Below are 19,244 nucleotides of genomic sequence, written 5' to 3' on the forward strand. Positions count from 1 at the left end.
TAGCCTCGGCACTAGATTAGGGGTTAGCATCACGCCCCGGCCGCGTTTTACCCCCGGGAAAGGACCCCGGTACCCATTGGACAGGAGGCTGGGTGGGCCCCAGGGCCGGTCTGGACGTAGAGGCTAGAGGAAAAATCCTCTGCCCCCGTCAGGGATCGAACAAGAAATTATATCAGCGTCTACATAATTGGTTTCGAAGCCTTTGTTCTCGCATTTTTGTGGAAAAACTGTTCTCTGTGAGCATAAGAGAATTTGGATTCAAGGTCGCAGAATTTAATTTAATTAAATTTCGTCGTTTTGTAATAAACGTTTAGCCAGTCGAAAAGGATCAAGGCAAATCACAACTTACATTATTTATTATCTCTGCTTCTTGATTTTAACAGCCGGATTTTCTTCCAAATGTAGTCTTTTCTCCCAGTCAACATACTCAAAACCTCGATCTCTCATAGCGGATTTAAAATGTGTTTTTCATTCGAATGTATGTGTCCTTTTTCTTTCTGGAGGTGTCCAGTACAACACGTTTTTAGACAATCTTTCTTCATTAATTCTTTCCGTATGGTTCGAATTCAACTGCCTTTACTTTAAACTTTAATTTACATCAGCTGACCACATCCAACATCAACACAAAGTTGAACGGGATTGTCATTTCCCGGCTCCAGGCAGGAATTCATACAATTGATATCAGTCGATTTTATTTGTTTATGGAGAGATACTTGACTTGTATCGAGAAAATCTTGTGGCGCTTGGCTGTGGGTCATGCAGTTTTAGTCGGGAGCCTGGAAGTGACAGTTGCGTTAAACTTTTTTAAGTTAACGCGTTGTACTTTAAACTCTGATCTCGAATATGTAATTTATTAATTGTCTTGGATGTGTTTCATTTTATACGATCCCATGAAATACTTTTATTGCATATTTACTATGCAGATTTTATTTTGTACAATGCTGAATTAAATTTTATAAATTACAAAATGTCCTAACGAATATTTTCTTAAAACTTTGCGTACCGTGTAGTGTATTAGAAAATAAAATAAGCAAAGAAACAAACTATTAACACTATAAAAAATACATTAGTGAACAATGTAGTCGATGTGTTCTCATGATAAACATTTCAACAAAATTAGGTTGTTGTGCCCGAAATTATAAATTTTACTCTAGCGGAAGATGTGCTATTGCCAACGTGATCCAAAAAGACGGAATCAGTCTCTCCCTTCTTTCTGGACTGGAAACAAATGTGCAAATAGTCAGGTTGGCAAGGGGGGGGGGTGTGAGGATGGAAAAACTTAAAACAGACGGAAGAGACTTTTGTAATATTTAAAACAACTGTTCTTTTGAAGGTAGAACATCAACAACTTTGTAAATAATAACCAACCACTCCTTAATTTTTTTTTAAAAAAAATCTGTGGTTTATAGAGAAAGATGTCGCAAACGATCGCTTTGCCGAGACAGCATAATTTTAAAAATACCAGTTCATAACAATAACTGTAAAGGAATAAATGTTACACTAGGTATTGGGTTAGGTTATTAGTAATTTTATTAGAATTATTCTTGTTTACTTTGTGGATTTTTCAGGTTCAATATCTGCGTGTCATGGCCGATTATTTTCCCTCGATCTCTTTCAGGAGGGTCTGGAGGAGATATGATTTCACTACCTTCCCCATTGGTGATCTGGGAAATGTATTCGCAAACCGGATGTAACGCGGAATCTGGTAGTCAGGGATCTGCAAATACATAACAAAAGACGGTATCAAAAATCTAAATGATGTTTAAATAATTTACTTTGTTTCTTTCGGAACTATTTGTAACGTTCTTATAAGAACTACTGAAGCTTCTTTCTACAGGGTGATCCAGAAGTCGCGCAACCCAAAGAATTAATATACATATAATATACAGTAATATACAAATCTAATGTAAACCAAACCATATGCAAATGTAATGTTCACCTTACCATATGGTAATCACAGAAGGTGTTGAAAGTGTGATCTTCCTTCTCTGTGACACAAATTCACTCTTTTAATCACATTTCTAGACACACGTTCTGTTTCCTCCAGTAATGCAATAAACTGCATAACGATTTCCTGGTAACGTCCAGCAATAACAGTTTCTCTAAAGAAAAGAGGACCCACCACCCTGCGACGTGAAACTGCACACCACACGCCAATCTTCTGACTGTAAGGGCACCTCATGAAAACGTGTGGATTTCTAGAGCTCCAAAACCTTCACGAAAACGGTGAACAATTCGGCATGTTGATTTATTCGTCACGCGCTATTCTGGAAAACTACGCACAAACGATTGTAGGGCATTCCGTGTGCGAATTCGTCAAGGTCATACTGCCTGCACAACACCCGGCCGACAGTACAATGATGCCAACACTTAGGGCGGTATCGCACTAGGATGCCATGGCAGCGACACCAACAGCGATGCCATGGCGTCCAGCTGCCAGAAAAAGACGCCAGACAAGCTGCCAGCTTTCGACGCCAGTCAAACGAACAGATGGATCGACATTATGAGATCACGAAATGAAGGGCTATTAGCAAGGAGAAATGTCCACTTTTATCACTTTTGAGAAAATGAGATTTACCTTTATCAAAACTACATACCTGGAGTGAATTTCAATTCTGTAACAAATAAATAAGTAAGAAAAATTTTTCATACACACACTTTGCACGTCCATACCATTATTGAATTTGAAATATTTCAGTTCTTGCAAATCACATGTAATATTACATGAACAAACTTTATTTAATAATACATTATAAAAGCAGGTTTCTTCTTAATTCACATTATTTGTGATATATAGATAGATATATAGATTGCTAAACAAAAAAACTTAAAAATCAAGTTGCCATATTGGAAAGCGGCCTCACAAATAAAGCCATAGAAACACTTCTTAGCTAATTCTTTCTTTTCTACCGTAAATAAATCTCCTCCTCCAAATATTTCCACAAGTTCTACCCAGTTTCTTTTTTTCAAGTCCCGGTTTGCGTATTCAATAGCAGATGAATTCCATAGTGATGGTCGGGACTGAATTTCAATCATCAATCTTTCGGTGTCGAAATTATCCATGTTTGGAAGAAACAGAAATACACACACGCACATTCACGCACGGACGTCAATGGACTGGCCAGACTGTCATGTGATGTTGATTTGGCGTTGGCCGTGGCAGCGATGCCAGTAGCATTTGAACTTGGCATCGTGGTTGGCAGCGATGCCAAGTTGGAAGCGCTGCCAGACGGATGCCAGGTGCGATATAACTAACTAACTAACTAGATGGCTTACCGAACCCGAAGGTTCATCACCGAATTAACCAAAGCCCTCCACCGGACCCTGTCCTGGGCCAACAAAATCCAGTTTCCTTCAACTCCTATCTCCCATAGATCCCGCCTGAGATTATCCTCCCATCTACGTCTAGGTCTCCCCAGCGGTCTCTTCCCTTCAGGTTTCCCAACCAGTACCCGGTGCACACCTCTTGTCCCATCCATGCGCGCTACATGTCCCGCCCATCTCACCCTTCTCGACTTAATCACCCTCACAATACTGGGGGAGCAGTACAGATTTTTAAGCTCGTCATTGTGCAGTTTTCTCCACGCCCCATCGTCTTCCCTCCCAGGCCCAAATATCCTCCTCAACACCCGATTCTCAAACACCTGCAATCTGTGTTCCTCCCTCTGAGTGAGAGACCATGTTTCGCACCCATACAAAACAACAGGCAAGATTATTGTTTTGTATACTTTAATTTTCAGGTTCTTAGAAATCAGACGGGAAGACAAAATATTTTGGACTGAGAAGTAGCAAGCATTTCCGGAATTTAGTCTCCTCCTAACTTCCTCACAAGTATCATTTTGATTTGTTATTGTTGTTCCCAAATATTTGAACTTTGTAACCCTTTCAAAGGATTTATTAGCTACCCTAAGATAATTTTGCCCGCCTGTCTTCTGATGACGAGATACTAACATGTACTTAGTTTTTTCTGAATTTACTTCCAGCCCCACTTGTCTACCAGCCTCTAGTAAAACTTCTGCGTTCCTCTTTATTGTATTTATATCGTCCCCCAATAAATTAACATCATCAGCATATGCCAATAGCTGATGTGTCCCGTTCAATTGCAAACCCTCCTGCCTACCTTGGACCTTCCTGATGGCGTATTCTAGCGCAAAGTTAAAGAGCAAGGGAGACAAAGCATCTCCTTGTTTTAGACCGTTCTTGATGAGGAATGTCTCAGATACATATTTACCTACTCGAATTTTGCTGCAGGTTTCATTTAAGCACATTTTTATTAGACCCACTAGCTTCTTTGGTATACCAAATTCAATAAGAATATTATATAGCACTTCTCTCTTCACAGAGTCATAGGCTTTTTTGAAATCTATAAATAACTGATGTACAGTCCCACCGAACTCCCATTTTTTCTCTAGTATCTGACGAATGCAAAAGATCTGATCAATCGTTGATCTGTTTCGTCTGAACCCACACTGATGATCCCCAATAGTTTCATTCGCATATGGGGTTAATCTTGCCAAAAGAATGTTGGATAGAATTTTGTATGAGGTTGATAGCAGCGATATTCCTCGGTAATTACCACACTCAGTCTTGTCCCCCTTCTTATAAATAGGAATAATTATGGATTCCTTCCATTGATGTGGCATCTCTTCCTTATCCCAAATTAACTGAATAAGCTTATGGATCCTCATATGCAACCCTTTGCCACCTGCTTTAATTAATTCGGCCGGAATCTGATCAATTCCTGGAGATTTATAACTTTTCAACTTCCCAATGGCTAGTTCCACTTCATCTAAGCTAGGTTCTGGCACCAACAGTTCAGCTGTATGCATTTTAATCTGTCTAATATCACCAGTATTATGAACATTTAAGAGCTCGCTAAAGAAATTTTTCCACCTATTCACAATTTTTATTGGATCTGCAAGCAAATTGCCACTATCATCCTTTACCAAATTAGTCTGGGGTTGATATCCTTTCTTAAAGTTATTAATGCCTCTGTACAGGTCTCTGATGTTTTTTTCCTTATTATTTGTCTCAAGTTCAGCAATTTTGCCCTTCAGGTATTCCCTTTTCTTAGTCCTAAAGGTTCTACTAGCCTCACGTCTCACGTTACATAGATTATCCGCATTTGTTTTGTTTGGGTTCTGCAACCATTGAAATTTTGTTTGCTTCCTTCGATCTATTAATTTTGAACATTCTTCATCAAACCACGGTTTATTTTGCTTTCTCCTGTAGTATCCTAGTTTCTCTTTTGCTGAAATTTTGATGCAGTTTCTGACATTTTCCCACTCCCTGTTGATGTCCACACTTTCATTATCCTCATTTGTCTCTAAAATTTGAAACCTATTCGAAATTTCAACTTGATATTGTTCCTTTGCCTCTCCCTCACTTAATTTTTTCAAATCAAATCTTTCTGTGTCAAAATTTTGTTTAGTTCGTCTACTTACTGAAAGCCGCTCCCTCACTTTTGCTACCACCAGATAATGATCAGTGTCGCAATCTGCTCCTCTGAATGATCTCACATCAATTACATTTGTCTGCCTTCTCTTATCTACTAAAACATGATCTATTTGATTGTGTGTTCTGCCATCTGGGGAAGTCCAAGTGTATTTATGAACATCACGGTGTGGAAATTTTGTACTTTTTACAATTAAATCTTTTGACGTAGCGAAGGTCACTGCTCTGACGCCATTATCATTACTAAGTGCATGGAGACTCTCGCTGCCTATTGTGGGTTTGAAGACATCCTCCCTCCCAATTTTTGCATTGAAATCTCCTAGCAGAATTTTCATGTGATACTTGCCAAATGTATCAAATACTGATTCCAATTCTTCATAAAAGCTATCCTTGATATCATCGCTTTTGTCTTCAGTTGGGGCATGAACATTAAGGACAATGATGTCGCACCAACGTCCTTCCAAAATTACGTAAGACAACCTGTCACTAACAAATTCTACTCTCTTAACTGCTGCCCTAATTCTGCTATGAACAAAAAAACCCGTCCCTAGCTGATGATTGTCATTCCCCTTTCCATAGAAAAATGTAAAATTGTCCACTGGGATCGTGCCCTCCCCCTCCCATCGCACTTCCTGCACTGCCACTAAGTCTAACTTATAATTCCCTAATTCCCTACACACTGATTTCAGTGCCCCAGCCCTATAGAGGCTCCTAATGTTCCAGGTACCAAATCTCATGTCCTTTTTCAATTGCCGTGGTCGTGCCAAAGAGTCCGTCCTGATCCGAGGCTTGGTTGATTTTTTCGTAACACATATTTTTTTTTAAAGGTGAAAGGTTGTTAGCCCTACACCCAACCCCCAACCTGGAGGACCAGGGTATCACTCTTAGTCTAGCGCATCTCCTTAGACCTGTCCGGCTTGGGTGACCCTACCATGAGCCGAAGCTCAGGCCGGCATAGCCCTAAGGGTCATTTGAGCACGCAAGCCTCCTCACCCGGCAGATTGCCTTCGACAAGGTGGTGATACCTTCGAGAAGGCCAGGTGCGATATATGACTACTAAATTAATGCATTGAGTTTGGCCGAGATGCTGGCAGCTGCGCCATGGCCTCCCGTTGGCATCCTAGTGCGATACCGCACTTACTTTCCCACGCTCTTCTGCGCGACTTTTGGATCAATCTTTACAACATCAGTTACAGATTTGGGGAAGATGGTAAGAAATATATCTCGTCGCATGACGTGTTTAATGGAAGGAGGGGCAAAGATTCCATTCAATACTAAAGCAAACTTTTGCGAATGTCTGTCGTAGTGACTGAAAATTATTTTATAACTTCATTATTCCGTTAATTAAAAGCTTATTTCTAATTTGTTTACATATAAAAGCGTTGTTGTCCCGCGCCGTAGCCGCGCGGTCTGAAGCATCACGATTCGGACCGGCGATACGGAATGCGCTCTGGTTCACGTCTCGGGGTAGAAGAAATTTTCTCATGAGCTTTCGACCGTTGTATGGGACCGGTGCCAACCCAGCATCGTGAGGAAATTGGGGAGCTACAATGAGTAGCGTAATCCGGTCAGGAAAACTAGCAATGGCTGGGGGTTCGTCGTGCTGACCACACGTCACCCTATATCTGGTTGGATGATCGTCCACCTCTGCTTAGGCATGTGAACGCGAGGCCTGCAGTCAAGCTAGTCGGCTCTGGCTCTCAGAGGGCTGTCACGCCACGGATTTAATTTAATTTAATAATAAAAGCGTTGAATTGGAGTAGTTAGATTGACAAGAAACAAGATTATTTAAAAATCTTTGTACGGATTCTTAAGTCACTTGAGTAGTGCCAAGGACAAACATGAAAATTATACAGAAATTTACAACCTTCGTGCATGATATGGGAACACATGTGATGTATAAATTTCTGCGTAAGGCGTGTCGAGGTCTCACCTTGCCCTTGCAGTAATCCACGATATCTTGTTGGGTGAGAGTCGTTCCATCTTTGAGACGAAAATACGCACAAATTTCCTCTCCAGTCCGTGAGTCGGGAACACCGAAGACCTGAATCAATGCACGAAAATAACCGTGGCAATGTAGCAACGACTGTTTCAAATATTTAAAAACAAAACCTAAACGCCACTTACGCCTAAATGAAACTTGTAAAATTGGAAGGAAAATTTCACATTATTTGTGGTTCTTTCTCGAGTTGAGTAGCCATTATACTGCGATTCGAAAACAACTGCGTTCACTTCTCGCTCATGCTATAAAAATTTGAAACTTACTGTCCATTAATATAAATTTAATTCATGTACGCCATTTAATTTTAGTTGAATAAATATTTGAAAATATTCGTATAATTTGTGTCCACTCTATATGTAACAAATAATTTTTTAAAAAAATCTCTAAAGTTAGTGCTTGGGAGCAACAGTAACAAATAAAAATGAGGTTCATAATGAAAAAGAACGAGAGAAAGAAATAGTTTTTGTACGTAATACTTTTCTTACATCCAATAAATGACACTTCTTATAAATATTTATTTATGTATCTGAAACGGTTACCTGCGTCTCCTGCACGTCGGGATGTTCCTGGAAGAACTCCTCCAGCTCAGTCGGGAAGATCTTGTCTCCAATTCTGATGATTACTTCATTGATTCGACCCACGACCTTCCCGTATCCGTCCTCTTGCAGAATGAACAAGTCCCTGTAGCAACAAAAGACTGATCGTTAACTAACACCGTGACGAAAGCGTTTCTTTAAGATATAGGCTTGATTTGCTGGTCCAGAAATTACAAGATCTTACCCTGCAAGGCGGATGATTTCCTTATGCACAAAAGTTCGTCATTATACCAAATCACTTCTACCTGACTGCACGGCGCTACAACCAGAAGACAGCCATCTTCATACTCTCTGCCGTGAGAAACTCAAGTGATACCATTTTAATATTATCCGTCATCTGTTGAGGCTTATAGGCTATATACCTTTTGTTTGGATGGGCTTCGGCTTCAAAGGATTTATGGCCCCCCCCTTTTTTTTAACAGAATGTGTGCGATCACAGTTTCATTGACATCCTTCTCACTGGACGCGGTTCTGCCCCTCGAAATCAAACCCCATCTTCCACACTCACCCAGTTTTAACCCACCCATCCTTTGTTATCAGCTGCCGCGTCATTTCTTCGTCTCCCCAGTATTCATTCATGACTGAGTAGCCTCTAACCCAAAGCTCTCCTTGAGTTCCCATGGGAACCATTCTTCCGTTTACGTCAACTACCTTCGCCTGAAAAATAATATTGTCCTTCATATTACGGTCGGATCATGGCAAAATCAAGTGAAATACAAACTAAAAACACGGAAATAGGGAAGTCTCCAAGACTGACTGGAAACACTACTTACATAAAAGTTATTTTTGGGCACGATTTTACAAAATAAGTTTAATATTCCCGTTAGGGGTAGAAATTCTTTTTTTTTTTTCCCCTACATCACGTTCACAAGGGCTCTGATAACATCTCAGCCTTCTATCGAATGTGGTACATGGGTTTCTTTATCAGGGATAAAGCGGGTGGAGCCTGAAACAAACCATGCATCTCCGGACAGTACTGCCAATGATAAGAACGTGTAATTTAATTTTTAAGACAGATTACGACTGATATGATCTTACAAAGAAACAAACACACTGAATCACTTTTCCTTGAGTGGGCTTACCTCTGTGTGGTAACAGAGACAGCCGGATGTAGACGTCATCTGCTCCAGAGTGTCTTCCGGTTTACCCACGAAAGTCAGCCCAGTTTCTGTCATTCCAAATATGGGCTGGGGACACAAGCGGAACACTTTCATAACATTCAATAAATGTATTTATGACTGCGTGCGTGTATGTTATGCATGACTAACCTGCTTCTCAGTTTAATTACGTTAGGTGGTAAAACATCGCATTTTACAAGTGCTGATACAATGTGGAAGCTTTTAGAAATACGTCTAAAGATGATAAATGTATGAAAGGGATAAAGGAAAAAGTAAACAACGTAAGAGCTTAAATACGAAATAAAAATTTCCCGTTGAGTTTTAACGGCCATGTTCTACTAGTCATGAATAAGAACGTTTGGCCTCAGTAACAATTTAATTTCGAAAGCAACGAATTGGTAACGTTGAACATGACAAGTTCTGATGTTTTCGCGTTATAAAGTGAAAAGTATAATCAAACCGGTATTCGTATTGTGTTGGACACTGTTCATTTTCTGAGGCCTGTTTTTGTGTGACATTGCAGATGATCATTTCCCCCCTTTAAATGCAGTCTCTCCCCTTTATCTTCTGTCTCATCCATTATTCTGAAGATGGTAGAAGTTTACCGACTTTTCAGAGGTCCTTGCTGCTTCCATCATCAGGGCGATGAGTGACTGAAGTCGGTGAACTTCTTCCAGACTACACGGCGCAACAACCCAGAAGACAGAAATCTTCATACTCATCGCCCTGATGACGGAGGCAGTATGACCTCTGAAACGTTGGTTAACATCGACCAGACTACACAGCGCAACAACCCAGAAGACAGAAATCTTCATACTCATCGCTCTGATGACGGAGGCAGTATGACCTCTGAAACGTTGGTAAACATCTACCAGACTACACAGCGCAACAACCCAGAAGACAGAAATCTTCATACTCATCGCTCTGATGATGGAGGCAGTATGACCTCTGAAACGTTGGTTAACATCGACCAGACTACACGGCGCTCCAACCCAGAAGACAGAAATCTTCATACTCATCGCCCTGATGATGGAGGTAGTAGGACCTCTGAAACGTTGGTTAACATCGACCAGACTACACAGCGCAAGAACCCAGAAGACAGAAATCTTCATACTCATCGCCCTGATGACGGAGGCAGTATGACCTCTGAAACGTTGGTAAACATCGACCAGACTACACAGCGCAACAACCCAGAAGACAGAAATCTTCATACTCATCGCCCTGATGACGGAGGCAGTATGACCTCTGAAACGTTGGTAAACATCGACCAGACTACACAGCGCAACAACCCAGAAGACAGAAATCTTCATACTCATCGCCCTGATGACGGAGGCAGTATGACCTCTGAAACGTTGGTAAACATCGACCAGACTACACAGCGCAACAACCCAGAAGACAGAAATCTTCATACTCATCGCCCTGATGACGAGGCAGTATGACCTCTGAAACGTTGGTTAACATCGACCAGACTACACAGCGCAACAACCCAGAAGACAGAAATCTTCATACTCATCGCTCTGATGACGGAGGCAGTATGACCTCTGAAACGTTGGTAAACATCTACCAGACTACACAGCGCAACAACCCAGAAGACAGAAATCTTCATACTCATCGCTCTGATGATGGAGGCAGTATGACCTCTGAAACGTTGGTTAACATCGACCAGACTACACGGCGCTCCAACCCAGAAGACAGAAATCTTCATACTCATCGCCCTGATGATGGAGGTAGTAGGACCTCTGAAACGTTGGTTAACATCGACCAGACTACACAGCGCAAGAACCCAGAAGACAGAAATCTTCATACTCATCGCCCTGATGACGGAGGCAGTATGACCTCTGAAACGTTGGTAAACATCGACCAGACTACACAGCGCAACAACCCAGAAGACAGAAATCTTCATACTCATCGCCCTGATGACGGAGGCAGTATGACCTCTGAAACGTTGGTAAACATCGACCAGACTACACAGCGCAACAACCCAGAAGACAGAAATCTTCATACTCATCGCCCTGATGACGGAGGCAGTATGACCTCTGAAACGTTGGTAAACATCGACCAGACTACACAGCGCAACAACCCAGAAGACAGAAATCTTCATACTCATCGCCCTGAAACCCTCAGATCCCACTTACTAGTATTCGCTTGATGTTCAGTACTTCCTTCATCTCCAGGGCTACTTGCACGGGGCAGGGGGCCCCACCATATGCCACCGTCTTCAGGGTAGTGACCTTCAGCCCTTCCTGACGAGCAATGGTTATCATGTCGACGAACAACGACGGAGTACCGAGAGTCATCGCGGCTCTGAAAATAAACACAAATTCGACTGGGGCCTCTTTACGTGACAGGACTATCAAACAGCGCCCTTCCAGAATTCGAAATTTGTGCCTCCCAAATGCGAGTGACATGAATCCATGAGCCATCACCGTGTTGGTTGCCCCGTTTTCTAGTCCTACCTGCAACAGCCGCCAAATATCCTCACTGAAATTCTCTTAATCTTTTATTTGGAAACTTCTTTGATACGGTTTAAATATGTTCGAGAGTAATGAGATGATGATCAGACTTTTCAGAAATTGATTTCTGTACGAAATAACTTTATCATACGAAATGCATTTTGATCTTCGGTTTACTTCTAAAACAAAAGACAAACATAAAACGAAGGAGTGCACTACTTTCGCAATTTCTTTCTTGTTTCAACTAATTGGAGTCGTTCTGTGATTGTGATATAAGGGGGTGGTTACCCGAATTTGATGATGGCTTCTAGCGTCTTCTTTATGTCAAACGTGGCGGACGGAAGTATCAAGGTAGCGCCGAATCGCACAGTGCCCATAATTCCGGCCATCAACCCTGATGTATGACAGAATAACACTGGCAAAACCAGTGCGCCATCCTACAGTACAAAACACATTCTGATATATCGCATTGTTTGCATAATGGGGATTCACATCTAATGAGTCTGATTAAATTTTATTCGAAAGACAATAACATTTGTGGATATAATTTAAATCGTATCTAAGCCATTTTGAAACGAAACAGTTCATGCGACTGCCTACGAGTTAAACGACATTATCTGTTCTCTTTCCAACCTCCTCTTCCGGCTTTATCAGCTCTTTCCTTTCGTATTTCTGTTTTACTGATTTCTTCATCCTTCTGTGTACCTCCGTATAAGCTTTATCTTCCTTCTTTTGATATTTCTTGTTACGAACGTTCCCTGAATCGACTGTGCTGTACTTACGAGGGTGTCCGGAAGAAACCATTGTCCGGGGAAGAACACGCCATTTACCAACCCTCTGTGTGACATCAGGGCTCCTTTCGGTTGTCCTGTGGTTCCCTGTTGCATTGTGAAAAAGTTTATTTATAGGCACTACATTCATTCAATGTTGTTTAACCTCCTCAATGTCACAGGATATGACGTGTCTCACTGAATTAGAGAATGACTGTGGATGATAAATCTCCAAGGTTGTGGACGGAAAAAGTCATAGCCCGTTTAAAACTTATCTCACCGAGATCTTTGGGAGTCAAATGAATTAATGTATTTGTACGAGACTTTTATTTTCAAAGAGTGGTATTTTATGTTCTCCGCTTTAAAATGTCACATTTATTTTCTGTATAGCATAGTCCTTATCTAGAATCTGATAGTTGTTGAACTAACAAAGAAATTCTTTGCCTTTCGTGGAACACAAGAGTTCATTCACAGATACAGAAAAGCCCACCGTGATATTTCTTTAACATCCGTTTTAATATTATACTTTCAAATTGTCTCTTTCCTTTAGGTCTGCTAGATGCGTCGCGCATCTCATTACAAAACAGATTAAAATTTCCTTTTTGCCTAGACCAGATGTTCCCAAAATTTATACCTTGCGCCCCCCTTAAAACATTTCATAAATTTCACGCCCCCCCCCCTTCCAGAACAAGTGCAAGCAAACAGATTTGACATAAAATTTAGTTATGACTATACAAGTAAGACAACTAAACTGCCTCGACCAACCAAAGGATGTTAAAAATGTTTCTCCATATTTCGTTAAAAAAGTTTTTCATACAAACAACACGCCCCCACCCAGAAAACTACTCCCCCCCCCCAGGGGCCGCGCCCCACACTTTGGGAACCTCTCGCCTAGACGATTACTGTTCGGAAAATGAATGGTAATTCTTTTTAAGTGACTATGTAATAATACATTCAGAAGAAGTTTTATTTATTGCGTCTGTTAACTTACGGATGAGAACAGTATGCAGCTCCCTTCATCAGGATCTATCAGTGTCTGCAACTCTCGAATTTTCTTCACGGTAGCGGGAAGAGCTGAGGCTAGAACATCATCGTAACGGTACGCGCCGCTGTTGGCGAGTGCAAAAGAACACCTCAGAGTTTCGCTATTTGAGGGGCGTTCATAATCAAATTTACAAGGCACGTAGGCCTATATTAAGGTTCTATCAATTATACAATGAAGAATGTGGGACAGACTGAACTCAGTGTAATACAAAATAACAATTTTTAAAGTATATTTTGAACTAATTCGGTTTGGATATGTGACAGCCCACTCTGAGTTCGATTCTCGAGCAGGCAGACCGGAGATGGACTTAGACTGGACTTTTGGCGATTACTCCAGTTTATATGCAAGGAAAGGGGCCTAAGTTAGTTTTGTTTCTGTAGCGCCTTCCTTAATCGGAATTTATATTCAAATTGTATTGAATTTTCCCGAGTTGACGGTTAGTATCGCTAGTTCGGGCCACATCTTGGGAGACTTGTTTGTTCCACCGGGCGACTGCCTGGCGCCAGCTACGTGACTGTGTGAATAGGTGATTTTATGATCGGTGGCTCGACTTGGTGGGATGGGTAAGCTCTTCCAGATGTGTTTCAGCCGTTAGAAGACTTAGGATAAAATCACGTCACTAACCACCAATGGGTTTAAAATAAGCTATCGGCGGTAAAATTGTAAGGTTAAGGTGATGAACCACTCAGCCAATGAGAACACTCTCTTGAGATTCAAAAGTCTTGGGGGAGTCTTGCTGAACGCGGTGTGCGTCCAGCAAGGGGCTTCCAAAAACTCACTTACGCTTTAGTCTCGGCGGCGAGTAGTCCTGCACTCGGCGAGGGAAAGTACGAAATTAATAAACGTGCCTGATGAAAGTGAACGAATACACAATTTATAACTGAACGACATCCCCTCTTATTCCACTGCCTCGCAAGTTGATCCCGAAACCCCCCTTCACCAACCCGTATATTCCTTGAAGGCAAGAGTCCATGCCCTGAGCTACCAAACGAAACCCAACACAAAACCCCTTGTAACCAGCCGGGCGTCCTGATGGAGAGTTTGGAGTGAAAGGACGGTTACAGATACAATTCCATCTTACTTAAGTAGAATACTTTTTTTCTGGTTTTAGTATTAATCTTTCATTGCTTCCTTTATTCAAATAAATTTTAATGTAAATCGCAGTTTAAATTATAGTTCGAAGTGAAAGTATTTAAAATTGGAAGATCTGTTCAATAATCTTAAGTATTTTTATCCTTCGACAGCTGACTACTTCCTTGTATTTACATATTTTATGTTTTTGTTTCCAAATTATTCAGTTTGTAATTAAATTCAACGATAAATAAGGGAAGGAATAATATATTTCTGATAATGACAAGCTCTGTAATTTGTACTCTTTGCCAGATATTATTATTAGTTGATCAAATAAAGTTGATAAACCTGAAGGAAATAAACCACTTCGAAGGTCTGCATGTAGATAGGAGAATAATATTAAAATGGATTTTAAGAAATATGGTAGGATATGGACTGAACGAATCTGGTTCAGGGCAGAGCCAAGTGGCAATCTGTTGCGAGGACGGTAATAATATTCGGATTCTGTAAAGGGAAGGAACTTATTTAAAATACTGCATTATCTTTTATTGGTAAAGTCCTCAATTGTACGCACAATAATTCAGCGACACGGACAGTGAATGGCGCATTTCGAGACAATGAATTTCAGATTTCAGTACTTACCGGTATTGCTTGTCGCTTATAACGACGAGTGATTTGAGTGATGGAACTTTGGCGCTGGAAAGTTCAGCCCCTGATTCCGGGTAGTTATCCAATTCCGGAACGATAACTCGAAGCCTCTCGTAGAAAGAGTCCCCCGGACAGACGAGGAGTTTCACCCCCACTTTTGTGAGTGCATGCAACAGTTGAGGTGGTTGGTACATGGGGTCGATATGAACCTGTAACACAGTGTCGTGGTAGTCGAGGTTTAAAATTTTCTTTCTTAAGTAACAATTTTCCACACATTTTTACATGTTAACCTTTTCAAAGCTGCAAATGATCTAATATAGATACGAGGAATTGTGTGTATAATTTTCATTGACAGATTTCGACTGCGTTGATTTTGACGTAATTAACTTCAATTTTCGTATCTTCGCCATGTTTGTAAATGTCTTCTGCTGGAACGGACATCATGGCTGACTTATATTTCCTCAAACGTACTCTTTACCTCCCATCCGTCTCGAGCAGATCAAAGACCAGTTGTAAATAATTGAATTATGCGTTATTTTTATTTCATTTGCTACAGAACCAATAACGGGTTTCAAATTGCCGAGAGAGACTTACCGCTATGAATCCACCTCTGTCTGCAGCCAGTCTGGTGATGTACCATTGTGTAGAATTCGGGCCCCATATTCCCAGTCGGTCCCCGGGTTTTAGCCCCAATTGCGTGAGTCCCGCGGCAAGATTATCCGTCTGAAATCAGATATAAATTCACCACCAGTAATCTTTATGATAAAACATTTTTGAGACTTCAAAACGTATACAGATTTAATGAATATAAGATGATGAACTTGGAAGTTCTAAAGAATTCGATTTTAGAACAATGGATAATAAACTAATCTCGACATGGGTAATGTCTTCGAACATTTTGTCTCGATAAAATTATATTCAGAGTTACGAAGGATGGTTCTGTGTTCGTCTTCAGGTAAGGAAAACGTGTCTCTGAGCGGTCCATGAGACACGATTAGTAATTATGACTGGGCGCTGGATTATCCCTTGTTGAATTCAGCCAAATTTATTGGTTTATGTTAGATCTGTACATGATTTAAACTTTATTGGTTTTGTTTATTTCGCTGAGCGTGATTGATATTTACTGAAGATGTAGTTTGTTGTGTGGGCGGTATATTTTGAAGGTAATTATGAAGAGTTTCTTGATCAAGTGAGTATTAACCTCTCAAGGAAGACCAAAAATAAATAATCTGTGTGTAGTCACTTTACCTTTTCCCGGACTTCTGCAAAAGTGTAACGGTGTCCTTGAAAGACGGACACGATTGCTTCCTTGTCCGGCCATTTGTCGGCTGCGATGTCAACCAATTGTCCAACTGTCAGTGCGGATATTGGTTCGATTCCTGGGTTGTGTAAGTAGCTTGGTTTGTGTGGTGGCGTTATAACAATAGATCTGAAATATTACATTCATGTATTTCACAATAAACATAGCTTACTACACTCTGCGGGTCGGAACTTTGAAGATGATCATTGCGAATAAAAAGGCAGCGGAAAGAGAGAATGTTAAGAAAGAGGAAGGATTGTAGACGAGAAGAAAAAATGAAGCTGGTGGTTGATAAAGAGGAGAATCAAAGTTTAAAGAAGAGGTTGGTCATTGTAATGGAGACGCGTTGTGTTTTCTTTGAGGTAGGAACTGAATTTTCATGAAGTTATTCTGGTTGACATCACTTCAGACCAAAGTCTGTTTAGTTGTTGAGTAGCTTATTGTGTCTTATAAATAATATAAATTCTCTATTATATTTCAAAGTTATTTCTATTTTTATGATATTATAAAAAGGGAGTCTCTGGGTCTTCTCAGGGACCACCAGTCAAACGGGGATTTCGCGATACAATCCACAAATTTTATAAATATTTGTAGGAATAAAAGCGTTTTTGACAAAAGTTACAGAGAGAAATTATACACTTTTCCCACGGGTTTCCAGGTAATTAATACTAGAACCTTTGGATCGTGCTCATCAGTCTTCATATTTATGACAGAAAATATAAAAAAATTTCGTTACGAGTTGAAAATTTAGAGGAAATAATAGAGCACTCGCGCCAGAATTTTACTCTCTGCACAAATTCTTAAAATTTATGTATAATATCTGAAACTTAAATCATCACTCGATGACGAAATTTATCGTACACTGTGATTCGCTTACCCAATCTCGGTAGCCATGGTAACACTTCTTCCGTGGTAGTTCTTGTCTTCTGATTATGTAGACAACAGAAGGTAGAGCCAGTCTCCAAGCTTCTGCAATGTGCCAGGTTAGGACGTAACTTATGTAACTTATCACTTATCAGTTATCGCCTATCACTTTTCATTCTGTGCTGCAAAGAATGTTATCAGTTGGACTTTGAGACTACAGATCTTCAAAATACATGTGCAGCGCTAAATCTCTTTAGATAATCCATCATATAGTCGTAATTTATCTAGACTGTCATCACACTAAATCACTGAAAGAAGTCGACAGATATCAGTACCTCAATCGGGATTGGAACCCGCGATCCCAATGAAGGATAATCAGCAGATAGTACACTTTATATCCGTTTCTCTTACTTCGTTAAATGTAAATTATTTCGAAGAAAGTAATCAAAATTTGTAGATCTTAAAAGTTTAGCTCACTTTAAAACTTCTAGAAAATTTTCAGTGTTTATTTAAGACTTATTAAATATAGTGATTATGTTGGACCGGTAGACATCAAAATTATATTGGATCGACAGCGTTTTAGTGTTGACTATCCACTATCACATTTAATAAAAATTTGTGTAATAGTTTTGTTATTGATAATAACAGTAAATATGGCTATGGAACTGTGGACTGAGTTTAGTTAGCTGACGGTAGATTTCAGTGGTGGAACTTTATGAACATTAAAATAAATGAAGCGTGGGTGAATGAAGGTTCTGAATAATCTGTGGGTCTCCTCTATTAGAAGGAGTAATAAATAAACTGAAAAAGTAATTCAAAAGTAAGATGTTTATTTGACGTTAAGTTATTCAAACAAATAAGACAAAAATACCTTATCTGCATTAAGCTCTTAAGCTCTTTATGTGTCCAGATACACGACTGGTGATAATTAATACAACGTTTTATAAACGATACTTCATAATTGGAATCTCACGGCTTCTGTGGTAAAAACCGTTGTTATGTATGCGTAAATATGTTTTTATCGGATCTACTTTCTGGCACCTAATTCTTGCTGTGACTTCTCCAGCAGGTGTAATTCTTATAAATATCGCCGTTTTGGTTGTTCTTCGTGTAGTGGTTCAGTTATTGAATTACATGCTCCAGAAAACGAAATTTCGGCAACCTTATCGACCACAGTTCTTTGGAAGTCATTCACAAACCGAATACAATCGCTGGATCCTGTATTCAGCAAAACCAGTAAACACTTCATGTTTGCATTTAAACGTGGCTATGACAAGAAGATGACCTTGAAGTATGATTATGACAACTTGTTTATATGCACGATGTAGGCCAACAGTTAAATTAATGAAGCCATGTGGTAAATTGAGGGTTAAGGGACCTCGACCACTGTTAAAACTTGATCGCGTTGAGAAAACTTTCGGCAGCATTATAGCCTACTTATGTACAATCACCCTTTTTCACAGTTTCGTGAACCCAGATACATACATGCCTCGGAAAGAAATTAAGGATATACTGCTAGACATATTCATATTATTAAATCTTCTGGTTTCCCAGCGACTCATTCTTACTCATAGGTAAAAAACACTTCCGGGCTTATTTTAATCAAAAGATTTTAATTGTTTGAGGACACGTAGTGTGTTTGCGTCAGTTGAGCAGTGTACAGTTTAGCACTTCTGACATCAATAACAATTTTGGAAAGATGAGTGTTTGCTAAAATTTTACATTTGCCAATCGCGCAAGTGACATCAGATTCTTCTGCGATAAGTTTCCTCTACTTGGGCAGGATGTATGGCCCTGTCTGGTTTGTTGATTTCATCACGGAAGAAAGATTAACTGATGATTCCCCAACTGGCTGCTCCGATGATAGAGGATTTCCGATGCACGCAGAAAATGTATAAACGAATAAAAATGCATAGTTTTGTG

At 40.2% G+C, this 19,244-nt stretch overlaps 2 protein-coding genes across 3 annotated transcripts in view; one reads left to right on the forward strand and one right to left on the reverse strand.

The window, feature by feature from the left end:
• LOC110827883 (juvenile hormone esterase) overlaps window positions 1-19,244 on the forward strand; it is a 50,889-nt gene that overhangs the window by 3,597 nt on the left and 28,048 nt on the right. The gene's annotated exons all lie outside the window — the stretch shown is intronic.
• Window positions 818-17,471, reverse strand: LOC110827900 (medium-chain acyl-CoA ligase ACSF2, mitochondrial-like). Its single transcript, XM_022060043.2, has 13 exons — window positions 17,335-17,471; window positions 16,406-16,586; window positions 15,752-15,880; window positions 15,152-15,366; window positions 13,385-13,502; window positions 12,406-12,501; window positions 11,912-12,060; window positions 11,306-11,474; window positions 9,135-9,239; window positions 8,561-8,709; window positions 7,996-8,137; window positions 7,388-7,498; window positions 818-1,717 (listed from the first exon to the last, which is right to left on the reverse strand). The coding sequence occupies exons 1-13, from the start codon at window positions 17,349-17,351 to the stop codon at window positions 1,595-1,597; spliced, it is 1,704 nt and encodes a 567-aa protein (XP_021915735.1). The 5' UTR covers window positions 17,352-17,471; the 3' UTR covers window positions 818-1,594.

This window comes from Zootermopsis nevadensis, unplaced genomic scaffold (assembly GCF_977971745.1).
Source record: "Zootermopsis nevadensis isolate Lab colony 2312 unplaced genomic scaffold, Znev_1.0 Znev_ptg000003l, whole genome shotgun sequence".
In the NCBI taxonomy this organism is placed as follows: Eukaryota; Metazoa; Arthropoda; class Insecta; order Blattodea; family Termopsidae; genus Zootermopsis; species Zootermopsis nevadensis.